This window comes from Ostrea edulis, chromosome 4, assembly GCF_947568905.1.
Source record: "Ostrea edulis chromosome 4, xbOstEdul1.1, whole genome shotgun sequence".
NCBI classification, from domain to species: domain Eukaryota; kingdom Metazoa; phylum Mollusca; class Bivalvia; order Ostreida; family Ostreidae; genus Ostrea; species Ostrea edulis.
The window spans coordinates 35,398,039-35,412,866 of NC_079167.1; the positions used below are offsets into that span (position 1 = coordinate 35,398,039).

The 14,828-nt window shown below is 37.0% G+C and overlaps 1 protein-coding gene across 2 annotated transcripts; it reads right to left on the reverse strand.

Moving 5' to 3' along the window:
• Positions 1-892: 892 nt before the first annotated feature.
• Positions 893-10,592, reverse strand: LOC125669964 (GATA zinc finger domain-containing protein 11-like). Of its 2 annotated transcripts, XM_048904845.2 has the most exons (6): positions 10,358-10,582; positions 9,994-10,261; positions 3,458-4,183; positions 3,229-3,359; positions 2,832-2,922; positions 893-1,708 (listed from the first exon to the last, which is right to left on the reverse strand). In XM_048904845.2, the coding sequence occupies exons 2-6, from the start codon at positions 10,209-10,211 to the stop codon at positions 1,579-1,581; spliced, it is 1,296 nt and encodes a 431-aa protein (XP_048760802.2). In that variant the 5' UTR covers positions 10,212-10,261; positions 10,358-10,582; the 3' UTR covers positions 893-1,578. The 2 variants fall into 2 exon arrangements, with proteins under 2 accessions (XP_048760802.2, XP_048760803.2); XM_048904846.2 differs by having other exon boundaries at positions 3,287-3,359; positions 9,994-10,592.
• Positions 10,593-14,828: the final 4,236 nt, after the last annotated feature.

Here is a 14,828-nt window from a genome sequence, read left to right on the forward strand (position 1 = left end):
AGAGCTCACAATTCTTTGTGATGTACGTAAACAAGGCTGTGCCCTGTTTTGTTTACAGTATAAGCTAGATATACCAGTTAAAGTTCGTTCAAAGCAGATTTTTCAATTCACATGTTAGTTCTTAACATAATTCAATAATTTCTATTGTTTAGCACATTAAACATGCCATTTTCTATCAAGCAATCTATAATGGCACGGGCCTTGTTTACATAACAAAGAATCTCAATTGTAACTCTAAAACTGATATTCAAATTTTGGTTGACCATTAGAAATACATTTGTTTAAAGCACAATGAAAATGGAAAAATAAAATTTTAACCTCAACTGTGTCCATATATATATGCCCCTTTAATGGAGCCATCAGAAGATTGTACATGACACAATGTTTACTAATCGATCTAACTGCTGTGTTCCAGAAGTAAAGACACAGTAACTTGTAAAATAAAAGTGGGCGGATATGATCGGATTCTGAACTAAGGTCAATAGACCATTGGAATAGTTTTTGCCATAACCATACATTGGCACATCTGCTTTCAACCAGACTGTTGTGATCCTGAATCAACATTTGCCAAAATATAGGTCCCGAAAGTTACAAACATTATTTTGTAATAGGGGAGGACCAAAAGAATTAAACCTTTTTTTAACCACAAAAAACCTGGGAGGACTTTTGAAAGATACACCGAGGGCATCATCAACAATCAACACTCGTTATTCTTCGTGTGACACTGGGGTGACCTGTTGACCTCTTGTTTTACTCAGAAGTATGTGTAACTATGTCTACCCAGTCACTTCCTGCAGTTATCTTTCTAGTTGAGTGTAGCTGCTTGCAGCTTTTAATAGACCATCGCATGGTCTTTATTAGATTGGACTCATAAAATTTCATGACTCAAAAGTTTTATTAAAAAAATATATTTATTATTTGAAAATTAATCAAAATGCAAACAGATACAATGTATGAAAAAGAAAAAATGTCATATTACCTGATATGAGAAGAAACAAAATAGAATATGAAGTAAATGAAACTGATCGATATATATATAAACTAAATACATGTACATTGTAATATATCGATCAACATCAAGTAAAAAAGTAAACAACTTTATAAATATATTAATTGTATTTCATACAGAACTTGAGAAGAATTTGAATGATTTGATAATACATATACATGTATAATGAAGCATAAACAAATTGTTTTTACCTGCAATTGGAATTATACATTGCAATGAAAAAGAATTTCAGGAGTTCTTGTATGCTAGATAATCTATGTTCCTGTAAATTTTATTGTATCATTACACTCAACCATAAAAATAGCCTTTTACACGTATCAATCTCTCGTGCAAATTTTTAGAGTCCTTTTTTCTCACTTTTTCATAAAAGGTTGGGAGAAAAAGGATACAACTAAAAAGTTAATGGTAAACAAACTAAGATTCAATTTGGCAGATTAAGACACTATACTAAATGTAAACTGAATATGGCATACCAAAATATTTGATTAATCAGCATAAAAAGACCTAAAATGTTCCTAAAATTTCTGGCAAGTTCCTGTCCATTCAATTTCATTGCTTAATTGCACTGGTTACCAAGGATGCCGTTTAGCTAAGGAAACTCGAAGCAAGGCTCCACAGTGAGGACACTTGGGATATGTCTTTATATCTTTCTTTGGAATGTGCCAACAAGCACTACATCTTATGCGGTACTTTTTAAACCTGCAATGTTTAAGAGACAGAAAGAGAATATCATCAAACTTCAAAACTAACGGAAAATTGCAACGAGTATGCCAGAACGAGCAGATCTGGACTGGATTTCTCAAAGAAGGAAAACTAAAATCGAAACTTGGACTAAAGTTTGAATTTTTACTCAAATTTTGACTGCTCAAATAAAAGAAAACTTAAGTTTAAGATTTTATAAGAAAGAAATCCAGGCAAGGTTATCTATACCACCTGCAAACATCCCCATGTGTGTTCACTCAGACATTTCTTTTTCTAAAGATAGTCGGACTTTTCTTTTGTGGAAATGTTGTACCTGATTGATTTGTTTCATTTTGAGAAAGCTAAGTGCTATTTTATTACTACTCTGTACATTTTATCAATACTGTGATATTGTAGTATATATACGGGACAGAGTCCCACTGAATTTCAACCCAGGTTTGTTTTGGCTCTCAGTTTTCAGTGTAATTCCAAAATGACAAAAAAGAAACACAGTTTATAATTTATTAAATGAAAACATGCATTTAGAAGTTAACAATAGATACATTTTCTAATCCCCTGTAACTGAACATAATTTCCTAGTGTATTTACTAGTAACAGAAATGAATTTAGAAAAAATAACCCCTTGAAATGGCCAAGAAGGGAAAGCTCGGTCTGCAGACCAACAAAGAAAAGGCCCTGAGTTTTAGTAAACAGCTGAATCTATAGGGTTCAGCTTGAACAATAGAATTTAAATTACAATAGAAGATACTTGTGATAAAATATTAAAAAATGACATGGGTAAGCATAAAACAACTGGGAAAAATGTTCAGTTTACTGCATTCCCCATCCTGGTCATGGCACCAAATGTAGTATATAGGAGAGAGGAGAAAATCTTTGGCTGGACCAGGAATCAAACCTGGGACCCCTGCATTACTAGTCAAGTACTCTAACCACTGCGCTACCCAGGCCGATATCCACGGTCCGTATATCCCTAATTACTACATTCCTCCCTCCTTAACTTGTCTTCAAAGACACACAGCCCAGGTTCTTTTCACGGCCCCTGGCGAGTACAAATCCCTTGCTGAAGTTCAAAAGGCAGTAAACCTGACACAAAAGCAAAGCTTGGAGGAGTATTACTCACCTGATCCCACATGCATTACAGAGTGGTGTACCATCATCAGCATCTCTCCACAATGGAGTCCGATGTGTTCCACAGGAGGCACAGATCTTGCCTGAAATATTAAACACCACAACCTGAACCTTCAAAGATAAAATTGTTTGCAGTACAGAGTAAAGAGTTGATCACTATGCACTTTCTTTGCAAGACTGCATTTTAAAAGTCTATATGCAGAAAATTAGATGTCATCATGCAAACTGATGGCACCACTTGAGTTAGTGTACAGCAAACTGAAACAGGGTAGTCAGAGCAAGTTCTGTTTAAACTTATACTTTTTAAACCAAAGATTTTGTCAGCCAAATTCAATGCAGTGGCCAGACTAACCACTGAATTCGAAGATGTGAAACATATAAGCAGTCACCTGAGCAATAACTGTTCTTAGGGAAAGGAATACTATTTTCCTCATCAGAACCACTCACAGAATCAGCAATAGAGTAGGATCCACTGCGCTTTCGTTTTCTGTAGGTTTGATGCTTGTATACATTAATATTACTGGAATAAATGAGTAAAAATGAATGCTATTGGTTGTATAAACAAACATATCTTTATGGCTTCATAAAATGCCAGGGGTCAGAAAACCACTTGCTCACCTGAAATGGGCAGACAGAGTCAGGCTGCAGTTCTTGTCTTTTATTTCTGTGTGCAATATTACAGTGGCACCTCTGAAATTTGGATCCATCCTTTGGGCACTTTTAACTGGCCTTTGAAGTTTCCTTGACTTTTTCACCTTTGACCTTTCCTGACCCTCTAGACACTTAATTGTTTGGGATTTTTCATCTGTTGACTGTATGCCTTGAGAGTTGAAATCAGATTTCCTCAATACAGGCAAATACTGTGAAAGTGGCATCTTGCTGGAGTTTGTTTGTCCATTTAAGGTACTTCCATTTGAAAATCCACCATCAAGTGACCCTAAACCATTGGTCATGTCAACAAGAGGTTCTCTAAGAGGTAATGACATGAGGAGGTTATTCTTGAGGTACTGTGAACGAAAAACTTCAGAGTTTTCTGAGGATAATCGGTCAGCATTGGAAAGCTGCAAGACATTGCTCCCTAGGTCTCTAATATTTACTGTTGGAAACTCTTCTGGTTGTACTCTAACTGCTGGAAACTCCGACATTGGATATTTGGTTCTTGAATATTCATTTGTAACTTCCTTGCTTGTTGAATATTCATGCAGTTCTTGTTTGATATTTGGACATTGCTTGGCTGCTGACAATTGGAGTTCCGTGGGTGGGGATTGAAGGTGATCTAGCTGGAGTTTAGGGATGTCATTTAGCTCAGTTTTAATGAAATCTGGGGGTTTCTGAGTGCTGAATCTGAAAAAGAAACAAATTATACTTTACAGGCCCCATCCACACAACTGTGTTTTATTTGAGATTTACCCCAGTGTCAACACTTAACTCTGGAAACATCCATTAAACAATTTTTGATGGACTTGATTTCTGTATCTATTAATCCTTTCACAACCCCTTTGCTGGGGTGTAATACACCGATTTCACAGCAATTGAAAAGTTATTACTTATGAATGAACAGTTGGTTTAAACGCCTATCAATTGATCAATTCTAAACTATAGATTATGAAGTTAAAATATATGGTTTTTATCTGTGAAATCATATTAGTTTATATACATCGCTAAATAAAATTTAACTAATGGATGTTGACTTCAGTTCACAATTGTTGCAAATTCTTAACAAGGGAAAAAAATGGAGAGATTAAAAAACTTCCAAGGTCATGAGGGCGTGGGTGTGTATGCATAATGTTCTTTTTTCATAATATGAGTTCAATCAATTCATCAGTACTTACCTTTCAATACTACTACAAAAAGGGGTAGGGAGGGGCAGTCACCCAACATATGGGAAAGTAACTTAACTTTGCATGTAATAATAACAGAAAATAAACATTTTCTCTCTTCTTGTTACATTTTTGTAGCAGAAAGGGGTTTATAAACATATTTTGGTGCAGTGACCAGGATTCGAACCTGCGTTGTCGCGGCCACAACGCGAAATACTAACCATACAATGTAACAAGAAGGGAGAAAATGCAACGGATCAGACCGGGATTCGCGCATTAAATCAACTGATGAGAACAATAATTGAATTGATGCGTGCATTAATTCATTTGATGAGAGCAATAATTGATTTAATGCGCGCATTAATTCAATTATTGCTCTCTTCAATTGAACTAATTATATCTTTAATTCATTTGAAGAGAGAAATAGTTCTTTTAGAGAGAGTAACTATATAATTAAAAATATCTTTAATTCAACATATCCACAATTGAATTAATGATCTATTTATTTGAATTGTTGTTCTCTTTAAAAGAGTTGGTGCACGCATTAATTCCTTAAAGAAAAGCATTGTAAATAATTAAAAATATCTTCAATTGAATTAACGAGGTCATCAAATTATTTATACCGAGCTTTAAATTAATTATTGCGACCAATATTTCTTCCGAGATTGATGCTCTCATCAATTAAACTGAAGAGAGCAATACTTGAATAGAGAACAATAATTGAATTGATGATATATTCAAATAATTGAAGATATATTCAATTATTTGAGTTTATGTTAATTTGGCGCTCCATATTGATGCGCGCATTAGTTCAATCATTGAAGGCAATGATTGAATTGATGCGCGCATCAATTCAACTGATGAGAGCAATAATTGATTGGTTGTGCGCATCAATTCAATTATTGCGCGCAATAATTAAATTGATGATGTCTTCCCTTAGTTAAAGATATCATCAATTATTTGAGTTCATGTTAATCTGGCGCTCCATATCTAAAGCGTCTGAAAAATACGTCTTCAAGGTTTTGTGTTCAACTAATCTTCAATGTAAATTCAACGCCTTGGCCTATCAGACGTTGATCCAACATAATAAAGACGTCATTTCCTCGTTAGTTTAGAATAAATGACGAAACGTAACGGACGTAGGGTGGGGGGGGGGGGGGGGTCACAACTAACAACACCCCCCCCCCGGTATTCGATCCCGGGGCATAATCATAGCTTACAGTAGTTAGATATAGTATTTTAGCAAAAGTACCGGAAACAGTACACAAGAAACCCATCACAAGCTTGTGTAGGATGTTTTTTCATAAGCCATGAGTTGTAGAACTTTGCTTTTAAAAGGTAATATCAGCCATCACGACCAAGCTGTGACATACTTTCTTTCTTATAAACTGAGACGGGGTAGATAGACAAACCAAGTAAATCATTTCTCCAAAATTTACATAAGTAATTTTGCAAACATCCAAAGAAAATTAGAAAATTGTTGGGAATCAAAATCTTTGCAATACACACGTCTACAGGGACATTGGCTTAAAAACAGTGAGAGGACTCAAATGGACTCACTTTGTAGAATTCCTTAAAACTAATTAAGTTCAACAACCCGTAGTTGTCTCATCAAGGAATACCCCGCGTCACAATACTGAAAAGGATCAACTTCAAACTTAGAATGATTGTAATGAGAGTGAAAATGTGGGTTGTCTACTAGTCAGGGGCAACCAGAATACTAAGTTTGATATCTTAGGATCTACTTCTTAGGTACAACCAATGTACCAGTTTGATGTCTGTCAGACAGAGGGTTTTCATTTCAAGATATTGAGCAAACAACATCTTACTGTGTCCGGTTTGATCTTTGGCCGTTGACCTCAAAGGTCACCTACTCCCTGATGCACCAAGTTTGGTATCTGACAAGCAAAGGATTCTCGGGATATTGAGAGACCATGCTCAAAATCCATTTTGACATTTAAACTTTCGATTCAAAATCGATATGCATCACATCCACTCTTTAGGGAAAACCAGTATGATGTTTTTCAAGCAGAGGGTTCAGGGATGAGAGCAAAAATGGTAAAGAAATTGAGCGGACAACACTTGGTCTACCGACCGACGGGTGAAAACCAATATGCCTTCATCCCTTTTCAATGGGGTGGGAGGGGGGGGTGTTAAAATCAAAATTTTCAATACCCATATAAACGCTTTGTAAATTAAGGACCTCACCCGGAAAATGTAGGAGGATTTAAGCGGAAAAAACAGGTACTCCCTAGACTGAAACGTCATAAATATCTAAAACATTTATTGATGAATGAAGGTTATCGGGTTTAGGGAGAGGGCTTAAATAGGCTATGCCTGCTGCTCGATCCCATTCACCTTGTGAATAAAATATAGTTTAAATTAAAGGTTATTGTGTAAAAATGGTTAATCTTCATTTTACATAGGTTAACCTCATTTGCAATTGATCAAAGAGTGAAAATCTTCGACGTGTTTTGGTCTGTAAACATATGACCCCCCCCCCCCCCACCCCCCACCCCCACCCCACCCCGTGAAACAACAAAAGATCGGGTAAAAATTTGCTAAATGGCAATTTATAACACCTACTGAAAGGAATTTGTGTTTCATGGGGGGGGGGGGGGGGGGTATTTTAAAAACATCGATTTCTATAAGCTTAACTCAAATCCTAGAGTTATCTCTCGTTGCTCTGTCAACTTTCATAAAAATTCATATAAATATCTATATTGCCATACAAAAAATCCTACAAGATGTGTTTGTGAATCACAAATGTCCCCGATAATGGCCAATTCCAAAGATGACCAAGGTCACAAGAACAAATATATTTGTACCAGTAGAAAGATCTTGTCACAAGGAATGCTCATGTGCAATATGAAAGCTCAAGGTATCACACCGGTAATTATTTTCACTATATATTACTATAGAGGAAAAGAATTCATTAAAAATCAGTTTACAGAATTGATGCCGAATAACGCAGTCAGAAACGCTCTATGTTACCTATCTCGTCTGCCGACACCAGAAAAACACCACCCTACGCGGCATTTTCGAAATTAAATTACCCGCAAACAAGACTACCCTCAAATCCACGTGTTTTTCACATGTGTGTAAACAGCCGGAGTACACCTCAGGAAGTAGCCTCAGCTACCAACAGCAAATAGTTCCTTTGTATACACTTAGTTATTTCTACAAATTACACAAAATTTCCTAATCAGGGGTGCAAAAATTAAGAGAAAAGAAGAAGAGGAAATGAGAAAAATCGCGCAAGGAAAAAAATGTTTCTTTAAATATATGGAACTACAATTGACTAAGTTCATTTTGATTGGACAATTACCGGTGTGATACCTCAAGTATCTACCATTTAGAAGTTATGACCAATGTAAAAAATTTAAAAAGTAGGTCAAACTCCAAGGTCAAGGTCACAGGGTCAAACATTTTGATATGATATAATGTTGGTACCCACGGAAAGGTCTTGTCACAAAGAATAATCATATGTAATACCAAAGCTCTAGCACGTACTGTTCAAAAGTTATTAGCAAGGTTAAAGTTTCAGACAGAATTACAGAATGACAGACAGGACAAAAACAATACCCCCCCCCCCCCCGGATCTTCGATCTCAAGGGCATAAAATGATAACTTTTTAAAAATGACCAGAAGGTAGGCGGCGACACAATACTATCGTTGTTAGCCAACCATAGTTTACAAATTAAAAAGTAATTTAATCTTTATATAGTACAATTGGCATACCACAACGGAGTAATTCTGCAAATCCCGTGTTGTATATATTAATTTGACGGTCTCTATATCAGTATATTTTAACACTAGAACCTCCTCTTCAAAGACAATGACCTTGAAACCCAGTCTTGAAGATGTCTTAAAAGTTATTTCATTAAGTTATGAAATTTTAAAGAGGTTCAAAATGTGTTCAATAGCGATCGAGTGTGGCAGAATTAGAGTCTCACCCTTTTTTGTGTGAATCTCTATACAAGATATGAATGCCCCACCTAAAACAGTTCCGAATATATTTTATAGGTTACATTTTCTTAAAAGTAAGTCAAACTCTGAGTTTAAGGTCACATGGTCAAAGATTATGATCGATATGAAATGAAAGGTCTTGCCAAAAGAAATATATGTACACAAGATATGAAAGATCTACCTAAAAGAGTTTAGGACATATTTTATAAGTCTGATTGCTATCAAAATTAGGTAAAACTACCAGGTCAAGGTCACAGGATCACACACCACTGCACCACATGACAAATCTTTCCGTAAAATACATATATACAAAATATGAAAGCCCTAGCATCGGTAGTTCAAGATATAGTTTAAAGATTTTATCTCTATATCAGCATATATTACTTTGATATCCAATTGTGGCCCCACCCTATCCCCCGGGACCATGAATTGCACAAACTTGGATCTACTCTATGTCAGGAAGCTTTCATGTAAATTTAAACTTTTTTGGCCGAGTGGTTTTTGAGAAGAAGATTTTTAAATATTCCCCTATATACTTGAATGTAAAATTTTGATCCCCTATTGTAGCCTCACGTTACCCCCGGAGGCCATGATTTTCTTGAATCTACACTATTTCAGGAAGCTTTTGTGTAAATTTCAACTTTTCTAGGCCCAGTAGTTCTTGAGAAGATGTTCCCTACATATATATTCGACTGTAAACTTTAATCCCCTATTGTGGTCCCATGATTTGAACAAACTTGAATCTGCACTGTGTCAGGAATCTTTTATATAAATATGAACTTTTCTGGCCCAAGGCTTCTTGAGAAGATTTTTAAATGGCCCACCCTATTCAGACATTTTCGTGATTATTTCCCCTTTGAAGGGCATGGCCCTTTACTTGGAACAAACTTGAATCCTTTATACGTATGAATGATGTGTACCAAGTTTGATTGAAACTGGCCCAGCGGTTCTGGAGAAGAAAGTGAAAACGTGAAGAGTTTGCAGACAGACTGCGTGCCATAACATACTCCCCGTCACGACGGGCGTAATGTAAAACCTCAAAACTCTGAAGCCCCATGACCCCCAGGTTACCCCCCCCCCCCCTTTCCTTGAACATATCCTGGATCCACCACTAATCGAGTCTGAGGATTTCTAACTTACGATTTCCTCGAGCGGATTTGTGATTTCCTCGTTTGGAATTGCAATGCTAGGCCCAAATAAAGTCATTTTCTCTAGCTAATTTTGACTTCAATCAAATAGATTTAAGCTTGAAATTATACATTTTTATCGGCATCAATCTTCATTTTCCCTATTCTTGAAAAACTAACGTTCACATTTGATCAAATTCTTTCGTTGGCCGTGCAGTGTTACTGCAGTTACTTGTACCTCGAAAGCGCACCCTGATCCCCGGACCACGTGTAACGTTGTGAGTATTTGTAAGAGTAATCGTCAACACACGTCCTGATCGGAACCACCCCTTGGAAATCGCTCATGTTGTGGTACTTTCCACTGTCTTCCATGTAGATTGTGGAAATCACATCATCTCCGTGGCGATGAAAGCGTTGAATGCGTTCGATAGACCTCAATGAATGGGCCCAGGTCATCCTCTATTCATATGTTAATTTTGATGTCCATGCTTTGGCAAGTGATCGTTCTATAAATAGAATGAACCATATTATCCAATAGATATGATTTTGCTATTACTTCGGTTCTAATGAATTCAAACACGACGCAGTTTCACCCATCGCACTTATTGATACTAAGTCCAGTCTCCGCCATTATAGTTAGATGGGATTTCCTGCCAAGTCTGCCACACTCTAGAAAGAAAGAAAGTACAATATTTGGCACACCAACGGCTTTGACTATTTTCAGTTTGAAATAACGACAATTGAACAGAATAAATGTTCATGATCCATTCAACTGGCGATAGCTCTAAGATTAGAGTTCGCTTGTAAAATGAGAAGTGATAGATATAAGTCATATGGGTAATCTTATTGAGGTTCAGCATCTTCCCAGATATCTGCCATATTTTTCACGGTAAGAAATGAGGTGGAACACCAACCCCTGACTTCCAGGGAAGACGGTATTACAGAGAGTGTGTCAAATGGAATTAGAGCTCTCCCCAAGTGAGTTGCAGAGGTGTAATTCGTACGCACCTGGGAATAGTTCTTAAACGTTGGAGAATTACATAATACTGTCGGTATTTTGTGTTTTCGGTTAGCATGTTTAGTAGATGGTGTTCTCTCTCTCTCTCTCTCTCTCTCTCTCAACGAGATAATGTGGCAAAGTTCAATTTATTTTTTACTACATTGAATACAGTAAAGATAAATCTTAAAGATAACCAACGCAGTTTGAAACTAATTTTCGGGTATGTGTGGAATTACATCTTGGCTATACGATTGACGATAGGGTGCTGTTTTCTCTCACCAGATAGCGCGCGCTGTACACGAGCGTCTCTTCTTGTATGAACTTCAACTGGACTATAGCATGCATTGGTGTTTTTTAAATGGTCCATTCTGCATGTCATCACCAATAATAACAATTTTAGGTAATTTTTTCTATTGGTAATATTTATAATGATTATACTGCGAGCTTTCAGTGTGTGTTTACGGCACAAGTAATAGCAACAGGGTCCCAGGGCACTGTCTTAGGACCACTTCCTTTCTTGGTTAGTTGTCCTCTCGATGAACTTAACGGCTTCTCATCACCAGTACCATCCACCATCAGAAATCATGACTGCCCAATACATAAAAACATCAGAAAATCCAGCTACCTTGCAGGGAGACCATGACAAACGGTAGGATTGGAAGAACCGCTGGCTTGTGCATTTCAACCCCGACAAGTGTGAAGCATCGAGGGTTGTTGCCAACCGGAAATAAACGTTTGCCAAATACACCAAAGACTGAACACGGCCGGTCGACCTTGCAAAGTACCATTCAAGGTGTTACTATCACTACAAACTTTAGCTGGGACACTCGCATATACAAAATCATCAAGAAGGCAAATTCCACCTTAACCTTTCTAGGGAGGAACATAACAGATATGCCCTATTGCCATCAAGGCAGTGTTACTCCACACTAGTAAGACCAACCACCAAGTATTACAGCCTTGTGTGGAGCCGACCAAAGAGAAATGGTACAATGCGCAATCAGCGTGACATCCCTGCTACAGCAACACCAGTGACAATCATTCCAAACTTGCAGGGAAACGGTTCAGGTAGTCATGGTATACAGAATAGTACACGACCTGGTGGACATTCCTGCTGACTACCTTCTGAAGAACCAGAGGCCACATTCTTCACTTTCCTGTGACTCGCTCCAAAATCACTGGGTACAAGATCTCCCAGGCTTTGGAACAAACCACCAGGAGGAATAGTGGAGACCAACACCCTGGACAGTTCCTAGACCCAGCTGTCCAGTACACCAGGGGACGCTGCAGCTTTTCATTTTAGCCCTCCTGAGCCAAAGGCTCAAGTTAGCTTTTCTGATCAAAATTTGTCTGTTGTCTGTGTAAACTTTTCACATTTTCATCTTCTTCTCCAGAACCACTGAGCCAATTTCAATCAAACTTGGAGCAAATCATCCTTAGGTCAAGGGATTCAAGTTTGTTCAAATGAAGGGCCATGCTCCCTTCAAAGTGGAGATAATCACAAAAATGCAAAATTAGGGTGGGGCCATTTAAAAAATCTTCCCAAGAACCACTGGGCTAGAAAATCTGAAACTTACATGAAAGCCTCCTTACATAGTGAAGATTCAAGTTTGTTAAAATCATGACGGGGGGGGGGGGGGGGGGGGGTCGTTGGGGTCGCACAATAGGGGATCAAATTTTACATGTGAATATATAGGGAAAATCTTTTTCTCAAGAATCACTGGGCCATATGAGTAGAGATTTAAGTAAAAGCCTCCTAATTTAAAGTAGATTCAAATTTGTTTAGATCATGGCCCCCGGGGGTAGGGTGGTGCCACAATAGGGAATTATAGTTTTGCATGCTGATATATAAAAAAAATTCTCTTCTCCAGAACCACTGGGCCAATTTCAATCAAACTTGGAACAAATCATCCATGGGTCAAGGGATTCTAAGTTTGTTCAAATGAAGGGCCATGCCCCTTCAAAGGGGATCTCATCATAAAAATGCAAAAATAGGGCGGGTCATTTAAAAATCGTGTTCTCAAGAACCGCTAGGCCAGAAAAGCTGAAATTTACATAAAAGCTTCCTAACAAAGTGGAGGTTCAAGTTTGTTCAAATGAAGGGCCATGCCCCCCTTAAAGGGGAGATAATCACAAAAATGCAAAAATAGGGCGGGGTCATTTAAAAATCTTCTTTTCAAAAACCACTGGGCCTCCACCAATATGAATATTTGGGTTATAAAATAGAGGTGCATCAGCAGCAACATCAGACTTTTTACTAAGATTATGCAATGTAAGCCATGATTTAAATACATCTATCCAAAATTTATTTTCCAATGTTTTCAAGAATATTGTAATGTATTCAATTCCACAGTTTACTAATTTGCTGAAGTCCAACTTTGGAATAAAATGTTCCATCCCTCTATTTGAAAACATGAGATATCTTATCCAAAACAACTTCATAGATGCTATGAATGCCATTAGGTTTACCATTCTTAAACCCCCATCTTCATATTTTTTAACAATGACCTCCTTTTTGACCCTATGTATTTTATTATTCCATATAAACAAGAGAAATATCTTTTCTAATTCCTTAAGGTAAAGTTCAGAAGGATTTGGGATTGACATTAAAATATGGTTTAATAACGGCAAAACCAATGTCTTAATAACTGTAATTTTCCCTATGGGAGTTAAAAACCTTTTCTCCAATTGTTTGATTATAGATTTAATCTGCACTAATTTTGGTTCATAGTTTAATTGTGGTATCTTATCTAATTCCATATCAACATGTATTCCTAACAAAGTAAATCTGGTGGTACCCCACCTAAGCCTGTAATTTGGCAGCAAAGTTTCATTACTATATTTTTTGGAACCTAACCATATTACATGAGTTTTTTCATAATTGATATGTAGTCCAAATATTTCTGAAAAATAATCTAAAGTTTTAAAAGTTTCTGCGAGAGATTCCTTACTGCCACCAAGGATAAGTGAGGTATCATCAGCTAATTGTGAGATTTTTTTCCCTACATTATTTACAGTAATGCCTTTGATATTCTTATTAATTCTAATTTGGATTGCTAATATTTCCGCACATGTCAAAAATATGTATGGTGATAATAGACCCCCTTGTCTGCAACCTCTCTGAATAATGATTCTATCAGAGAGACTACCACCTTGATTGATTGCAGATGTAATGTCTGTATTAAAAATCGATATCCAATTCCTAATCGAAAGGCCAAAATTTAAAAAGTTTTAGCGCTTTTTGTATAAATGTCCATGAAAGAGTATCAAAGGCTTTTTCAAAATCAATAAGTAGTAATAATCCAGGTATATTTTCTTCTTCAGTGTAGTGCATTATATCATAAATAAGCCTTGCATTTTCTCAAATATATCTGTTGGGGATGAAACCTGTTTGATCTTGATTAATTATTTTATCTAAGTATCTTTTCATTCTATTCGCAATACAGCCCGATTCAATTTTATACACAGTATTTAACAAAGTAATTGGTCTCCAATTCTTCAAATATTGTCTCGGCTTGTCACCTTTCGGTAACAATGTAATAATACCATGTCTTTGTGTAATAGAAAGACAGTTATTTTTGTACCCATAATTAATAGACCTAACTACAAAAAGACCAATAGGAACTTGGTATCCCTTTCAGCGTGTAATGTCACTTGTCAACATACCAACAAGTCAATTTAATGAAGACAAGTCGACATAATCACCTGACACGTCGACATAATCACCCGACACGTCGACATAATCACCTGACACGTCGACATAATCACCCGACACGTCGACATAATCACCTGACACATCGACATAATCACCTGACACGTCAACATAATCACCTGACACGTCAACATAATCACCCGACACGTTGACATAATCACCTGACACATCGACATAATCACCTGACACGTCGACATAATCACCTGACACATCGACATAATCACCTGACACATCGACATAATCACCTGACACGTCAACATAATCACCCGACACGTTGACATAATCACCCGACACGTTGACATAATCACCTGACACATCGACATAATCACCCGACACGTCGACATAATCACCCGACACATCA